This window comes from Vipera berus (assembly GCF_964194415.1).
Source record: "Vipera berus genome assembly, chromosome: 1".
NCBI classification, from domain to species: Eukaryota; Metazoa; Chordata; class Lepidosauria; order Squamata; family Viperidae; genus Vipera; species Vipera berus.
The window spans coordinates 288,127,758-288,145,343 of record NC_138202.1 but is presented as its reverse complement, the minus strand read 5'-3'; the positions used below and the strand labels follow the sequence as shown (position 1 = coordinate 288,145,343).

At 38.3% G+C, this 17,586-nt stretch overlaps 1 protein-coding gene across 1 annotated transcript in view; it reads left to right on the top strand.

Moving 5' to 3' along the window:
* HEATR1 (HEAT repeat containing 1) overlaps positions 1 to 17,425 on the top strand; it is a 42,586-nt gene extending 25,161 nt beyond the window's left edge. Inside the window, exons 23-45 of the mRNA XM_081328485.1 lie at positions 175 to 414; positions 1,358 to 1,489; positions 2,109 to 2,215; positions 2,952 to 3,092; positions 3,725 to 3,840; positions 4,118 to 4,239; positions 5,068 to 5,196; positions 6,095 to 6,328; positions 6,439 to 6,565; positions 7,051 to 7,217; positions 8,033 to 8,079; positions 9,116 to 9,239; positions 10,846 to 10,986; positions 11,185 to 11,468; positions 12,108 to 12,258; positions 12,360 to 12,518; positions 12,906 to 13,040; positions 13,216 to 13,320; positions 13,407 to 13,575; positions 15,006 to 15,166; positions 15,632 to 15,790; positions 16,033 to 16,141; positions 17,163 to 17,425. Coding sequence (XP_081184611.1) covers positions 175 to 414; positions 1,358 to 1,489; positions 2,109 to 2,215; positions 2,952 to 3,092; positions 3,725 to 3,840; positions 4,118 to 4,239; positions 5,068 to 5,196; positions 6,095 to 6,328; positions 6,439 to 6,565; positions 7,051 to 7,217; positions 8,033 to 8,079; positions 9,116 to 9,239; positions 10,846 to 10,986; positions 11,185 to 11,468; positions 12,108 to 12,258; positions 12,360 to 12,518; positions 12,906 to 13,040; positions 13,216 to 13,320; positions 13,407 to 13,575; positions 15,006 to 15,166; positions 15,632 to 15,790; positions 16,033 to 16,141; positions 17,163 to 17,251 — 3,348 coding nt within the window. The 3' untranslated portion in view covers positions 17,252 to 17,425. The remainder of the gene's footprint in view (positions 1 to 174; positions 415 to 1,357; positions 1,490 to 2,108; positions 2,216 to 2,951; positions 3,093 to 3,724; positions 3,841 to 4,117; positions 4,240 to 5,067; positions 5,197 to 6,094; positions 6,329 to 6,438; positions 6,566 to 7,050; positions 7,218 to 8,032; positions 8,080 to 9,115; positions 9,240 to 10,845; positions 10,987 to 11,184; positions 11,469 to 12,107; positions 12,259 to 12,359; positions 12,519 to 12,905; positions 13,041 to 13,215; positions 13,321 to 13,406; positions 13,576 to 15,005; positions 15,167 to 15,631; positions 15,791 to 16,032; positions 16,142 to 17,162) is intronic.
* Positions 17,426 to 17,586: the final 161 nt, after the last annotated feature.

Here is a 17,586-nt window from a genome sequence, read left to right as displayed (position 1 = left end):
AGTATAGGATCTCCAGCTTGAGCTGGGGATTGGACCAGAAGACCTCCAAGATCCCTTCCAACTCTGTTATTCTGTTAACATACCCATAAATTGAATACAAAATAAGTTTTATAAACGTAAGTTTATTGAAGTTTTGGCTGATTTTTAAAAATAATATTGGTCATGTTTTTTCAGGCCGTGCTTCTTAGCTTGCTGCCTCTCCTAGATCGGTTATTGGAGAAAGCGTTTGGTACAGGACAGATGTTGAAAGATGAAGCCCTTCTTTTGCAGCTCATTCTTGGGAAATACAATGAGCACTCGGCAACACTCCTCTGCACAAATCAAGAGTGCCTACATCTGTTCCTCAAAGCTTTGCATGCCTCTCAGGAAGTGTACCTGGGCCTTCATCCTTTTCAGATTACAGCTCTTGGGCAGGTAAGATTTCGTGTGAGTTTTTTTCACTAGAATCTTTCACAGTGATTATTTGCATAGGTCACCTTCTAGAGTACAAATGTTTCTCTTTTCTTTGCCATAAAAAGTCTTCCAATTGCTTTCTAAGGAGAGAGCTGATAGTTATGTTTTGCTCCAATTTCCTTTTTTTCCCCCCTCCAATAAATGAGTACCACGTACACCCCAATTCTACTAAGAAAAAATAAATAACAGAATCTGCTTCCAGCAGGAGGCAAAAAGAGTTCTTGTTTGCTGAAGAAAGATCCTCTTGATATGTTTTTCCTTGTCAATGTAAGCTGTAAGTAATTTGGCTTGTGTGTTGTTTCTTTATTTTCCATTGTGCTATCAAGTTATAAGGCAGCCCACTAAAAGTTAGAAAATACAGGATATATGTCGAATCCTGAAAGCCAGTAGCAAGCAAGTTGAACAAAGATTCAAAAAAGCCAAATTCAAATTGTATTTTGGGCAGGGTTGTTTTTCTGAGTGAAATGGATGGCATATAAATTTAATAAAGAAATTAATTCACAGGGTATCATGAGGAAGCTATGTTTCCTTATTTTCCTTATCACCTGAAATAATGCTGAACTTTCTTTCAAAATCTTGTGTGTGTGTGTGTGTGTGTGTGTATATACATATATATACATATATATACATATAAATATACATACATATATATACATATATATACATGTGTGTGTGTATATGTGTATATACCGTATTTATCGGCGTATAACACGCACTTTTTCTTCCTGAAAATAGGGGGCAAATGATGTGTGCGTGTTATACGCCGATATAATGTTAATGATATTTATTTGAAATTTAAGTTTTTTTCCTGAAATTTCCTTTTTAAAATGAGGTGCGTGTTATACGCCGGTGAATACGGTGTGTGTATGTATATATATATATAATGTCTTTTTGTTATTTCTAGATTACAAAACCTTTCTTTGCTGCACTGCCAGATGGGAAGGTACAACAAAGGATTCTGGGAGTTCTTTTTGACTTACTCCTCAATTGCAAGAATCTACATTGTGCCCAGGCAATCAGCAGCGTATTTAAAGGGGTAAGATCAATTTAATCTCGCTGCATAATGAGACACTGATTCCTCTGAATAAATAGAACAGGAGTATTCATTCGATAATAAATAAATAATAAAGAATGAATTATTTATCTCTTTCTGTGTCAATTTTGTATTATTCCCTAATCACATAGCTTGCTCGCAGGAATTAGGCCATCGTAATCTGATTGCTTTTAACAACTGTATTGTGTTCAATATAGGAGCTAATTAAAATGCATGTTACAGAGAATTAAAACACAAAGTATTTATAGGAATAGTTTGAAAAATTAGTAATATGCCATATGATGAGTGCATTGCTTTTACTGAAAACATGACTTTTGTGAACACAAAGAATAAGTTCTGGCAAAGAATTGTATTGCCTTTTCAGTAGGAAGCTATGCTGTTATGTCCTTGGAGGTGCCAAATTCATAGGAAACATTCCTCATAGTCCTCCCCTTCAAATACAAATGGTCGTGCTTTCTTTCTGCACCACCATACAGGCTTGTCACATTCCAGTTGACAAGAGGATGGCCAGATCATATTTTGTAGTTGGGCTGCCCATGTACAATACATTGTGATGTGTGGTGTGTTACAAATCTTTAACAAAGTCTAACATATTGTTCAGATTTCAGTAGATGCTGAGCAGATTAGTATCGAACTTGAACCTCAACCTAAAATTAAGACTGTGGCTACAGTTCACCAGACAAGAAGGCAGAAAATACAGCAGCAGAGGTAAAATGGGTGGGAAATATAAATGCCATATATGCTATAATGGAGGAGGTTTTAAAATAAAGCATTAACGATTTGGAAGCCCGGGAGCTTAAAAACCTAAGACAGTAATTCATTAAGCAACAATTTAAGCTATGACATTTCCATGAATCTACATGTGGAATAAAATTAGTAACACTCTGACATTTAATTGGAACTGAATATCATACACGCTTTTGATGCAAAATAATGAAGATAATTTCTGTGATTAAATGGGAAGAGACAGAGTTAACCAAAGAGGACTAGACAAACATGAAAATAAATGTTAGATTATTTTATATAGTTAATATTTTAATTTAATAACATCTGCTTATAATTGTATATGTATATGACATTAGGGCAAATTCATTGCTTCTGAAGAGAGTTATAACCTTATCTCCATAATCATGAGAACTAGAAGGCCTGTCTGAATTCCTCAAAAATTGTCATCAAAATAGATGTTGCCCGGTTAAATAGCCAAAAACAAGAGAACTAAGTAATTAATCAGAGAGGGAACAAAAGCCAGAAGTCATAAGCATATATGGTAAGCCAAGCAATAGAAAGATTAAAAAGGACATTTGAATTAAGCAATCTTTAATAGCTGTATTTTGTTGATAAGTCTTTTTCTTTGTAGAATCTGACTCAGGAATAGTTGCTCTGCAAAAACTGATATTTTTATAGAAGGAAATAAGTTTACTTTGTTCTGCTTTTTATCATCCAGGAAAGTCCAAGATCAAGAATGTGTACAAGAAGAAAGTATGAACTGGCAAAGAATTACACTTATCCTAGAATTGCTACAACACAAAAAGAAGCTCAAACAGCCCCAGGCCCTGATACCCACCCTTTTCAATTTGCTATCTAGGTAATTTTACTTTGGAGAGCAATTCTACATCTTGTAATTTCTTAACCAAATTGGGTTCAATCCAGCCATTAAATATTAGGACTGGCTGGCCCTGGAAAAGTCTATATCTCGCCCATGGGAGAAAAGAGTTACAGAATAGAATAACCCTTCCATTTTTAGATTTGGGCATTATCAAAATGACTCAGCTCTTCTGTCCTCCATTCTGTGCTACAGTTTAGTTCTGTCTAATTTCTCTTTATGTGGCCAAGCTACAAGCAAACCTGCATTTGGTCACTATGAGCATGTGGATCTGACCGCCTTTTAAGATGTTCCATCTTAGAGCATGGTTTCTGGATGCTACCCCACTGCTAATTTTTGAGCTGCATCATGTTGCCGCTTGCTATGATGATTGATTCCTCAAGAGCCTTGCAATTCCTTTCCTGTCTGTAACTGGTTCCCTTGATGATTTCTCCAAATAAGATATTTGGGAAAAAAGGAACTTGGAATGTGATGTAGAAATTATCAGTGTGTTATAGAAGATTGGTCCTCTCTGCCCCACCCCCACCCTTCAAAACTGCTGTTTTTACGTAGCAGCATGGAATCTTATGTTTGGTCATCTATTTCTCCCAAAAAACTCCTTTTTAAATTTCCAGGTGTCTAGAACCTACTACAGGGGAAGAAAATCTGGAATACACAAAACAACTAATACTTGGTAGTTTGTTAAACATCTGTCAGAAGCTGTCCCCAGATAGCAACAGGATGAAGGCAGGTAAAGTGAAGACCAAAGTTAATTTCATTTGGGATATTTGGCTGGGTTCCCCTAGGGCAGGGGTCTTCAAACCTGACCCTTTTATGACTTGTGGACTTCAACTCCCAGAATTCCTCAGCCAGCGTGCCTGGCTAAGGAATTGTGGGAGTTGAAGTCCACAAGTCATAAACGGGCCAAGTCTGAAGACCCCTGCCCTAGGGTTTGTATCTCCAAATGCATTTGGGAGGGAAGCTTTGTAAGCCTGGCTAACTTTTCAGTGCCTTCTCTGCTTTTTGAGGTCTCCTGGATGAAGAGAAGTTCAATGTGGAACTGATTGTTCAATGCATCCGGGTCTCAGAAATGCCACAGACTCATCACCACGCACTGCTGTTGCTGGGTGCCGCAGCTGGAATGTTTCCTGTGAGTTTATTGGAATGCTTGTTGAGGGTAGGGAAGTGTCTAAAAAGGGACGTCACGTTTCGCTGCCTTTTCAGCTCTTTGACGCAGGCCTTTGGGTGAGGCTGCTAATCTTATGCTTAGAAATAGCTGGCCAATTTCCAGGTTCACTTGACTTCTTTCTTCAAGATTTTTCTCCTCCTGCTTCTTTCTTTGCATAGATCACCATCAATTACTAAGTTTTTCTTTCTCTTTTCTTTATCACTAATCTGTTACTCCCTGAAGTGATCACTAACTGGTCAGAGGTTTGACAGTACGTGTAATGTTTCAGCAAGTATTGAGGAGCTGCTAAAGTTGTCTATTCATGCAGGATTGAAAATTGGCTTCCGAGTGCAATTCCAGGTGCTGGTTATTACCTGTGGCGCAGGCCCTGGATAATTGAGAAGCCGCTTCTTGTTTTTGCCCACCCAGTTGCATTCTTTTCTTAATTGTGAGGCCCTTCAGGCAATGATTTGTTCCTTGATCACCTCACAATTGAATGACTGCAACGCGCTCTACGTGGGGCTCCCATGGAAGACCAGCCAGGAGCTAAAACTGGTTTAAAATGCAATGGTGTGAGCAGAAATGGGCGCTGCCTGGTGTGCTCATGGGTCACCGCTGCTAGGCGAGCTGCATTGGATGCCAAATAAGGGGATAGTAAAGTTGAGCAGTTCCTTGGACACTGTTAAAAAAAAAGCAAAGGATCCCCTGCTTTAAAGTCAGAAAGAAAATTGTTCTGAGAGAAACTGCAAAGCAGGAATAAATGCTCAAAACCAAGTGCTACCTTAATAATAATTGCTTTCTTTTGTGCAGGATAAAGTGCTACACAATATCATGCCCATTTTCACATTCATGGGAGCAAATGTCATGCGTCTGGATGATGCATACAGTTTCCAGGTGATCAACAAGACAGTGAAGATGGTCATTCCAGCTCTCATACAGGTAAAATAATTTAAACTGCATCACTAAAACGGAATACAGGTAGTCCTCGACATGTGGCCACAATTAAGCCCAACATTTCTATTCCTAAGCAAGACAGTCGTTAAGTGAGCTGGACTGCATTTTTTTTTGCCACAGTTGTTAATTGAATCATGCAGTTGCTAAACGAATCTAGCTTTTCCCATTGATTTTGCTTGTCAAAAGTCAGCTGGGAAGGTTACAAATGGTGATCACATGACCCCGAGACACTGCAACTGTCATGAATACATCCCAGTTGCCACGTCCCTGAATTTTAATCACGTGACTGGGGGATTCTGCAGTGGTTGTAAGTTGAAAAACATTCATAAGTCACCTTTTTCAGCGCCATTGTAACTTCAAATGTTCACTAAACAAACAGTTGTAAGGCAAGGACTACCTCTATACCAAACTTAAGTCTTGCATCTGAGACAGTAGAATTCTTATTTTTATTAATTGCAGCTTGGATTCTAAATGCTTTGGCTTAATTCTTCCTATTTTTTTTTAAACAGGAGGTTCCTTTAGTCATAACATTACTGGATTTACAAGACAATAACAGCCATTTATTGTCAAGCCTGCCTTTCATTTACAGATTGGCTTTGCCAAACAAACACAGTTCCACTAATTATATATCTATTCCATGGTTCTTCTTTAGTATTCAGGCTTTGGTTATAACCTTGGCTTTTGGGGCTGGGGTTTATTTTTTTTTTCTTGTAGTAGTTGTTGTTTTTACTTCATTTGAAGCAAAGTCTTGTCTGTTTTGCCTTTGTTTAGGCCGGGGGGGGGGGGGGTAGGCAACCTCGGCTCTTTTATGACTCATGGAATTCAACTCCCAGAATTCCTGAGTCAGCTATGCTTTGGTGTTTTTTTTTAATATCCTTTGTAGGCGGAGGAAGATGGCAAGTCTTCAGGAACTGCAGGGAACATGGAAGGAGTTGTGATTAAAATCATCCGGGTTTTTGTGGATGCCTTGCCCCACGTGCCAGAGCATCGGCGTCTCCCAATTTTAGAGCAACTGACAAGTACTTTGGGGGCGGAGCGATTTCTGTGGATACTTTTAGTACTATTGTTTGAACAACATGTGACCAAATCTGGGGCCGCAGTAGCCAGTGGGGAGAAGGTAGGTAAAGAGTTTTGGAAATGTATGCGTTGCTGTGCAGATCGTTGCAATATAATGCGTAATATGCAGCATTTTACCCTACTGTTTTCTTCATCTTGCTACTTACACAGGATATTGTTTTGGAAACTGATACGGAATTCTGGATTTCTGTATGTTGTGAATTTAGCATAATTGAACAGCTGCAAAGTTTAATGAAACTACTCAACTATTTAACAAACCTGCCAGAGAACAAAGAAGGTAATTACCAGCAAAGGAACTTGTAGACAGCCACTCAATAAACGGATCAGGTTGAATCCCAGCTGAAAGAAGCTTGTTTAGGTGGTTCATAATCAGGCCTAGTGCTATTTTCTCCAGAGCTGGCACCAAAATCCAGTGCAGCAAATGGCATCTCACCTGGTCAGAGTTTCCCAAACCAAGGTAGTTATTTGAGCATGTAGAGAAGAAGATCCCCTAAAAATTTCCATTCTGGCAGTAATGATAAATGAAATATCCTTTCATGGTGCTAAAAATCTACTGCCTGAGTCATTCCCCTCGTTCTATTCAAAATTAAAGGAAAAGTTGTATTACTTAAAGAATTTGTACAACATGCTACACTGCTTTATGGCATAGATGTGAGTAAATGCCACTTTTAATTGGATTTTCCCATAATATGTACATAGATTTATTTATTTACTTACTTATTTAAAGAGACTTATATGGCTTTGGGGGTCTATTTTTTGCAGACGATTCTGGGCAAAAGAAGTCGAGGCCACTCCGGACACAATCCTACAGTCAAGAAACAGAACTCTTTGATGTGGAGTCTCATTCTGGCAAACAGTTGAGGCATTTGAAATTCCTGGCAGTCTCTTTCATGTCACAGCTTCTGGCTTCACACAGTTTTGTAAAAAAAGTGAGTTGAATTTATCTTTGCCCAGAACTGATAAGAGTCCCATTTACCCGGTGAGAACCTGTAATTTCCATGAACTAAGGCGAGTTGCAGAATCTTCTTTTCTCTTCTCTTCTGGCTTCATTGTAGTGCTGGTTGGTGTAACTAGAAACATGCTTGACATTGAGTGCAAAGTAAAATAACATTGCATGTTATTTTGCCTTAAAGTCTGCAGATAATATCATTGACTATATATTATAGATTAGACATCTACTTTGAAATTCGATGTGCAAAAGAGATCTTTCAGGGCTGTGTTCTCACTAATTAGGAACTTAGGGAACCATCCCTCAAATCAATTGCCAGTCCCACTTAATCCTGTATGTTATGCTGATGGCAGCATGAGGCTCCAGAAAATGAAAAGGGTGAAAATTTTAAAGCACTAAAGGCCGTGTATGAATCAGTGTATGGCTATAGTAGAAGCAAGGATAATAGGGATGATTTAACTAGATCCAGTTAAATTTCTTTTTCTTTTTTTCTCATTTAATTTCTTTTGCTTAGTACTTGATTGTGTTGGACTTTAACATTGGTTACACTGAAAGGGAACAGTTTGGTGAATATGTGTGTGTATATAATAATAAAAAGGATGGATTCTTCATGGTCCTGAATGCCACCAATTTTTTAGTGTAAAGCCAGACAAAATAGTCATGAAGATTTTATCTGGTTAATACTGTAAAAAAATATTAGCGCACCTCATAATCATGTTCACACACCTGAATTTAAACCCTAATCCTAACATTGACATGCACTGTGTAAGTGGTTTTCCTTCCTTTGTCCACTAGGTAGTTGAATGTGAAGATTCTGAAGAGTTAAAGGAACTTGAACAAATGTATGTTTGCTTTTTTGTTAAATATTTTAATTAAGAATAGAAGTAAACTGTATGGGGAGATTTTGAGAAAGAATTACTTTACATCAGGGGTGTCAAACTCGATTTCATTGAGGGCCGCATCAGCATTGTGGTTGCCTTCGGGGGGGTGGGTGGCCAGGATGATCATAGCCGACTGGGTGGGCATGGCCGGGGTGGGCATGGCCAGCTCAAAGTCTTTTGCATCAAGGGGCACTTGGGGGCCCAGGAGGGATCCAGAAGTCTCTAGTGGAGGGGTGTGCCAGGGACTGATCCACCAGAGGAGCCTTGCTGGCCCTCTCGGGCCATGTGTGTGTGGGGGGCAGACAGCAGCATGAGCTACCGGGGCCTTGCTGTCTCCAGGGCAGCCCCATGGTCCAGATCTGGGCCCATTGTGGGCCAGATCAAGCCCACAGGCCTTGTGTTTGACATTTCTGCTTTACATCTTTGGCCAGATGAGAAATGAACTATATCTATCATCTATCATCTCTGTCTACCTGAAACTGCAGCCCATTAAGGTATATGATACTAATTCAGTAGGAGGTGATAGGCAAAGATCGCACATAAGAAAACTTGAAACAGGACAAGGACAATTTCAAAATAAATCAGGCTGATCTGTGAACATTATGTTACACTTATTTTTTGCTTCAAGAGATAGAAAGTGTAAAATTAATGCTGGGTGGAATCCTGAGTGGAATCCTGTCTTTAATTTATTTAGAGTAGCCACTAAAATCAGTAGACTGACTTTAAAAATATGTCAGCATAAAATAATGCAAGTATTCAGCTAACATTTCCTACTGATGCAACATCTTCTATCAACTGAATGTTGGGGCAAATTTCAAGGATAGTTTGGGATTTTGCCTTGATCATCATCACCATGATGATAACAAAGTTGAATCTAATGGCATGCCCGCATGGCCTGTTTCTTGTGGATAAATGGTTTTCTTTTTGGATTCTCTTATTCCAATGGAAAATTAATAAGGATTGATGTAGCCAGTCATTCACTAAATTGTTTTTCTAGGTTGTTGGAAAAAGTTCTTTGCTACATAAATGCAGTGGCACAGTCAATAGAAAAAAATGCCAACACTTTGACAGCCAAATTCTGGAAGGTTTTGCTCAACAAATCTTATGAACTACTAGATAAAGTAAGTATTATTCTATCTGCCAGTAAAGTGACATCTTGAAACTTTGTGATTTTGATGTAAAAATGGGTTTATTAATTCTAAACCACCAAATAATACAGGCAAAAATCTTAGTTGCTTAAGATATGTTGAGTTATCTGCTACCGCAGATTTGCTTAGCAAATTAATTCTATTTATAACAATTTACAGTTATCTGGGCAATTTATATGAATACAAACAATAATACAATAGAGATTTAAAAACAATGTGTTAAAAAATAGAAAATACTAAATCTATTATATTTGGAAAAAGTGAAGCAAGCACATAGAAAGGCTTACCCTTGAAAGAAGAAGTCTTACAGAAAATATGATAGAACTTTGGTTTTCTGAAAGGTGGGGAATTATCTTAAGGACCGTTTCTTCCCAGTTACATCCACCCAACCCATTAGAGCGGGAAGGCAGGGCATATTGCAGGTCCATCCCCTAAGAAGGTACATCTGGCAGGACCCAGAAGAAGGACCTTCTCTGTGGTGGCTCCCTCACTTTGGAACATCACCCCCACCGAGATTAAATTGGCCCCCACTTTGACACTCTTTCAGAAGGCCTTGAAGACCTGGTTCTACCAACAAGCCTGGGAAACCCAGAGTGGGATGGAACCCATCAAATGGATGGTTTGATTGTGTGTTGTCACCTGGGGGGGGGTGTTTCTGTTTTTTTATTCTTTTATATTGGGTTTTTTATTGTTTGTAAACACCCAGAGTCATTGAGAGTGAGTGGGCAGTCATATAAATCTTCTAAATAAATAAATAGATAAGTTCTTCCAAAGAAGAATATTGTGCCAGAGTGCTTGGGATGAAATAAAGATCTCAAACTATAGGATAAGTTCCAATAAAGGAAAGTTTTAACCCTAACCCTAACCAATTACTATAAGAGGTTATGAACTCCCCTTTGGGAAATATGTTGAAGCAGAAGCTAGATAGCCAGGGATTAGATTTGGTGGTCTAAACGACTCCTTTCAACTCTGGATTTTCTAAATCAATTTATCAGGCAGCTGAGGGAAGGCAGAGGGAAGGAGGAACAGAATTTTCACTTACCTCAGTCAAGACTTGAGGAAAGGCTTGGAATGTGGAGAAAACTGAGTGAAGAAAATTCTCTGTTTATATTGTTTCCTTCCGATTTTGACCTAGTTGTAGAAGACATGGGGAAAGGCTTTGGGAACAGGAGGAAATACGAGTCACTACCAAGGCAACAGATAAGCGGGGCTTGAGCTTCATTGAGAGATGCTAAGTTGACTAAACATCGCAGACAGGGCCCTCCCTAGGTCACACAAAAATAGCAAAGGGGGAAGGGGAAGCACAGCCTTGCAAGATTCTGTTACTATAGTTGTCATGATAACAGTAGTCTTGACCCATATGACATTGGTTTCTCAGTCTGCTCTACCTTGTTGGATTGACACCGGGTTTGCATTCTGAGATTTTCTTGCGTTTCCCCCAAATTCAAGAGTCAGTGGGATGCTCAAGGCTGGAATGGGATAGAGACACAGGATTGTTAGATTATTTTTCCTCTCTGAATACCGAAACAATTTTTTACCATTAATTTTTTAAAAAATTGTTCCTATGTTCCCTTTCTAGATCAATTCCTTAATTCCAACAGAAACCTTTATTCCTGTCCTCAGGGGCCTGATGATCAATCAGTTGCCCTCAGTGAGACGTAAAGCCATGGATCTCCTCAACAATAAACTGCAACAGAACGCACAATGGAAGCAAACCCAAGTAAGCATTTCTTCTCATTGTCCCGATTGCAATGTAGTATTAGTAGTCCATTGTGCCACATAGCAGAGCAACTATAATGGAAAAAGTTCACCCTTGCCTTTAAGTACAGTACTTAAATAAAGAAGTACTGGGTCTGGATCCCTGAATTTACGATAGGAAATCCTCTGTAATGCCTCCAGCCTCACTTTGTCCTTTCAGGTGGAACTGCTGCTTGAATTGATTCCTGACCTCCTCACTGTTGTGCAGCATCAGGAAGCTGAGGAGCAGGCAATTAATAGGCAGACGGCCTTGTACAGCTTGAAGTTGCTGTGCAAGTGTTTTGGCACAGAGAAACATGAGCTGTTTGTGGCTGTGCTGAAAGTGGCCATCGAGGTGATTTCTTCAGATGGGAAAGAAGAAAAAAATGTTGTCGGAAGTGCTTTGCTGTGCGCTGCTGAGGTCACCTGTGTGCTGAAAGCATTGGCCATACCTCAACTTCCAAGGTAACTCTTCTACAAGCATAATTAAGGATCAAAAAATTGAACATCTGGACTGACCCTTGAGATTGGTTCAAACTATGCTTTCCATTGCAGTGTGATTGAATATCAGTTAAGCAGCTCTAAAAGATAGGATGGTTATTTTTCTTCTCCTTTTATAGATAGACACAGGTTTTACAGGAAATTCCAAAGGGGGAAAAATCAATTGGCATTGGGGGGGAGGGAAATTATGTACTTCCTTTTGTATAAATGATTCTTAATTTTCTATGCCAGATAACTGATTGCTCTTCCTTGCAAAGAAATGCTTGAATTACATTCATAGGAAAATTTGTATGATTAATTGGAAGCTTTCCACACACAAAAATGAAAAATTAAGCACTTTCATGATTACAATCATTCAAGAAAGTAGGGATAGATAAAATGAGTTTTGACTCATATGCAATTAGCTACTACACCACCCTTTATTTAGATTAAGAAAGTTAACAGCTAATATTCATTAGAAATGTCTGTGTTTTCAGAAGATCTTGGCCTTTGATCTTATTTAAAACACCATTTAGTGAAATGTATGTGAGTAGAAGATAACTTATTTTATTGGGAGGTCTGTTTGAGTATGAACAGGTTAATCTTATGTAACTTTTCTCATAGACTGATGCCGGCATTGCTAAATATACTGAAACACAAAAAGGACTTGGTTGCCAATGAAATTTATTTACTCAGCACAGTGACGGCTCTACTGAAAATTGTAGAAACTTTGCCACGCTTCCTCAGCCCATATTTACTGGATGTTCTTCTCCAGGTCAGTACATCCACTTTTAATTAAGAGCAAGTATTAGCTAAGCAGCACAATGTGTGAAGCGTCTGTGAGATAATTTGATTTGTACATTGGCTGCCTCCTAGGTGGTCCACTTGGACAGAATTACTGTTGAAATGGGACCTTCATCTCAAGTTAATCTACGTGTGGCATCTCTGAAAACCACTTTAGCAACAAAACTTCCATCAAGAGTTCTTCTGCCAGCAATTGCCAAGTGCTATGGTGAAATTGCAAATGCATCTAAGGTGAGATGCACTTCAGTTCTTCCAACACATCTCTTGCTATATTGTTGTACACATATACGTAGTCAGTATATTGCCCCAGGCAATAATGGAGTTCAGAAAGTGCATGGCATCACACTTCATTCGAAAGGAAGTGTAATTTCACCTGCAAAAGGCTGCTTCCTTTACTCAACTAATCTGTGCTCTATCATGGCCTTCTTGGGCAAGGAGGAAGAGGAGCAGGGCAATGGTTCTCAAATTTCACAATATCCTGGACCAGAGGTTTTCCATAAAAAAAGATGCTATTACATTTTTGAAGGGAAAACTTCAAGCAATCTAGACATTCTTTAATAATTTGAATTCCCTTAGGTATTAATCTGAACTTGTATTTTTATTCCTTTGCTCTTCTAGAATGATGTGGGTACTATAATGGATATTTTGAAGGAGCACATTGTAACTCTGGAGAAAAATCAGCTCTCTGCTCATCAATCTGAGCTAACAGCATTTTTCACCAAGGCTTTGGACTTCAGAGCTGAACACTCTCAGGTGAAGTATATGAAATCTTTTGGGAGTGGCACAAATGTATTCCTCTTCAAGTGATGTTTCCCTTTGAATTAAAATCTTTATGGGGGAGTTTAAAAAGCTCAGTTCTGGGTAGAATTGTGCCCACAATCCTATAAACACTGCTAGAAATATTTTGATAACACCTGCTTTATTCTAGGACAATATAGAGAAAGTTGGCAAAATAGAATCTCGAATTATTACGTGCTTAATCAGCATGATTATGAAGCTTTCTGAAATGTCTTTCCGACCCTTGTTTTTCAAGGTAGGCATTTGAACACACTATCTCAATAGGTTTTTTTGTTTGTGTTTTGATACAAAAAAACCCCACCCGTTCTCCCTTTCTTTCAGCTCTTTGATTGGGCCAAAACTGAAGGTGCCTCAAAGGATAGACAGTTAACTTTCTACCGACTGGCAGACTGTATTGCTGGTGAGCTAAAAGGGCTGTTCAGCCTATTTGCTGGCCATTTAGTGAAACCTTTTGCTGACAATCTGAACCAGATTAATACATCAAAAACAGGTAAAAATTCTAATTTAAAAGTAAATGCAAGGAAGAAAAAATATTTTAATCAGACGTGTTATAATGCACTAATAACGGGATAATGCATATTTATCATTTTTCTTCTTAACTTATTTTCAGTTTTTTTATAAATGTAAAGCTAGTCTGGATCAACTCAGAATCCAATTTCTGGTAGTTCACCTTCAAGAGAATAAATCATACGGATCATTCACATTAAACTAAGTTTATTTAACTTTATCACAGCCTGTGTCATGTCTTCATTGAGGGAGGATAATATTTAGAATCTTGCCTTTCATTTTATTTGCATTATTTCTATAAAATAACCAGTAATAATGAGAATAATTACCGTATTAAGGTAAAGAAAACCCACAAACAAAATTAATAGTTAATAAACACATTTGTAATCAAGATCTTATGACATGGCGAGAAAATGGTATTACTGTACATTTTTGATGAATGAACTCTGCTGAAATGATGGCTTATGTTATCAGTTCTTGGGTAGATTTCGTATATAGCCAAATAACAGGTATGGTCTTTCAGCAATGACTTGTTATTCTCCCAGTACCATTAAGTTGATATGGCATAAGCTACATCAGACATGTCAAACACAAGGCCCGGGGGCTGGATCCGGCCCGCAAAGTGGTTTCATGTGGCCCGCGAAGCCATCCTGGAAACAGTGAGGGAACGGCCCCCACTGCCTTGGCCCTGGCCCAGAGACCCTCCTGCCAGAGACCCTCAGATCTGCCCCACTCCTGCCCAGGCCCCCATAGGCACCCTTGATGCGAACAATGTAGAGCTGGCCATGCCCACCCAGTAGGCCATACGCACTCTAGCCACGCCCACCCAGTAGCCCACGCCCACCCTGGCCATACCCACCCGGCCCCTTGAGGGCAACCGAAATGCTGATGCGGCCCTCAATGAAATTGAGTTTGACACCCCTGAGCTACATCATCATTTCCCAATTGCTTAACTATTTTTGAGGAGTTTGAAAAGTTTCAAAGGGATGCTTCAGGGAAGCACTTCTCAACTACCCAGAAAAAAACATCTCCACATGCAGAACTAAGGTATCGGGGTGCCGCCAACAACTACAGTTGGGAGAAACATGATCTGGTAACATTCAGCTGTCAAATTTTATATGTTACCCTAATAAGTTGTTTCTCAACCATGGCAATATTCAGTTGTGTGGCCTTCAACTCAGAATTCTCAAGCCAACAAGTTTGGGGAATTGAAGTCCACACATCTGAAAGTTGCCAAGGTTGAAAAACACTGCCCTAATAATATTGGAAATCTTAATATTCTAATTAAAAAAGCTTTAATTATAAACATGCTATTAATGTAAATTTCTCTTTGCTAGTATTATACAGAGATTACAAAATGAGTGTTAGCTAAGTATAAAAGCCTTATCCTATATCTTTTCCTGTTTATTTCAGATGCAGATGAAGCTTTCTTTGAATCTGAGGGCGACACTGAAAAAAGTTGCTTATTACTACAATATAGCCTGGATTGCTTGTACAAAATCTTCCTTTTTGATTCTTATCATTTTGTGAGCAAAGAGCGGGCAGAAACATTGATGCTGCCGTTAGTCAATCAGGTTAGATAGCAGTGACATTTTTATTAGATTATTATGCAATAGGTTTCCACTGTGCTGTGTCATTCTTGGACTATTTTTACAGATATACTTTATTCGTTTGGGCTAGGTTCCTTTTTCAGCTTCTCTTATTGTCAATTTATCATACTTAATTTAGAACATGAATTTGAGTGATGTACTGTTTATAAAGAAACAGTCTACCAAAGACAGTCTTGCACAACTAGTGGTTAAATGTAATCAGGGTTCTTATGGATTAAAAAAGGGGTTATTAAAAATATATAAACAATGAAATGAACCAAACAATAGATAAGAAAAATAAAACAATCTGTTCTAATTCTAAAAGCTTTAACATAACATTGCTTTAAGTAACAACAAAGAATTTGGTCAGGATACATAGCCCAACATTGGTTGAAATGAATTTGTTTTCATTTTTCTCTCAGCATGGAATTGATTTTTTTTTCTTTGTAGCTGGAAAACATGCTTGGAGGAGAAGAGAAATTCCAGGAGAGAGTGACTGTGCATTTGATTCCGTGTATAGCACAGTTTGCAGTTGCAATGGCAGATGACTCTCTGTGGAAGCCCCTGAACTATCAGATTTTGCTAAAGATGAGGCATGCATCACCCAAGGTTAGTGGCAGATGTGTCAAGTTCTGCTCAAGCCAATCAAGATGGCAAGTACTTTGTGTATTTTCCTTTCTTTGGAAAAGAAAATAATATGGCTTAATTCATGTTGGGGGGAGGGGGTCAGTATTTTCAAAACAGGGATGTTGTGATTGTGCCCAGATGTTGCGGAGGAGTTAGCCAGCATTGGGCCATTCTGACTGCGCTAATACTTTTGAATGCCCCGATTATACTTATTTTTTGTTTAGGTTCGATTTGCAGCTTTGTTGGCTTTGTTAGAGCTCGCCGAAAAAATAAGAGAAAATTATATGGTGCTACTACCAGAATCCATTCCTTTCTTAGCTGAGCTTATGGAAGGTAACGTATTGCATGTTGTTCTTGTATCAGATTACTTTTTTTTCATAAAACTACTTTTAATGGCTGTCCTGCCCTTAGGGACAAATTCTCCTCTCTGTGTAGAAAACTGCTGGATGTCAGGCTACATAGTACCACACACTAAACTATATTCTTAGGTTCTATGAGCACTTCTAGCCTTGGGTCTAAGATCGTCGAGAACGGATTCATTAGAGGATACATATTTTTCTCACAAGGAAAACTTTCTATATACAGAATGTATCAAACTCCAAGTCAATCACAGTACATTTTATTTCCAAGAAAATGTCACAGTATTTAGGAATGTTCAAAGGACATGTGTCATACAAGTAAGGAAATGTTTAGAAGAAAATGGAATTAATTCAAGCATTAAATATAATTTATATAATAGTCTATATAGGGCCTATGTTTTGATATACCGTTTGGGTGTATGTACACACACACACACACATACTGTACACACACACACACACACACATACACACACACACACACACAGTGTATCTGAGTTGGTTCAATATTAAATTAGGGAACCTCTAAAATTAAAATTGATAATTAAGCACTGATTGAACCCCAGGTATTTACAATGTTGTTTTCTGCAACCTGAGAAAGTTGATTCCTTCCTTGGGCAGAGCTAACATCTAAATTATTAGTTCTAGAAAAACCTTGAGCTTATATGCCTTGCAATATGGTGCTGGTCATTGCTTTTCTAAGAACACCTTTGGAACTTACTGGGAACATTTTCTTAGTGTTTCCCAATCTTTCCAAAGTTTCATTTTAAGATTAATATATAATAGCAGTGATATATACATTTTAAGACATGTATTTGAAAAGGTATAAGTTTCCTCCCCATGAATGGAAAGGTGCATTCTCAAATAATAATACCCAAACAATTGAAAACCAGCTAAAAAAAATCTCTAGAAGGCATGAAAATGGAGGGTAGGAGAGAAAAGATGCAGCATGAGAGAAACCTAAATTGTTTTATTTCTTTTTGCCTCCTTGGCAGATGAATGTGAAGAAGTGGAGCATCAGTGCCAAAAAACCATTCAGCAGCTTGAAGTTATTCTTGGGGAACCACTCCAGAGCTACTTTTAATCCTATCCCACCAACTCTTCTGGTTTTAGAGGTTAAGACTTGCAAGGACCAAGAGAACACAACCTTTTTCTAATTCTTTGTTTCATGTATACTTTCACAAATCTATTTGCTCAATATTTATGTTAAAAAGACTGTTTAGATTTTAATTAAAAAGGAACAAATTTTCAAGTGTAACTTCTCTACATTTACTTTTTCTTGTGCAGTTTTTAAAAGGTTGCATTACACTCACTATACTGAATTAAGTTTAATTTCTTATCACTTTTCTGGGCCGCATTGAAAAACTTTATCACATCTGCTGTATTTTATTTCCCCATCTAGAAACTCCTACCCGTCCT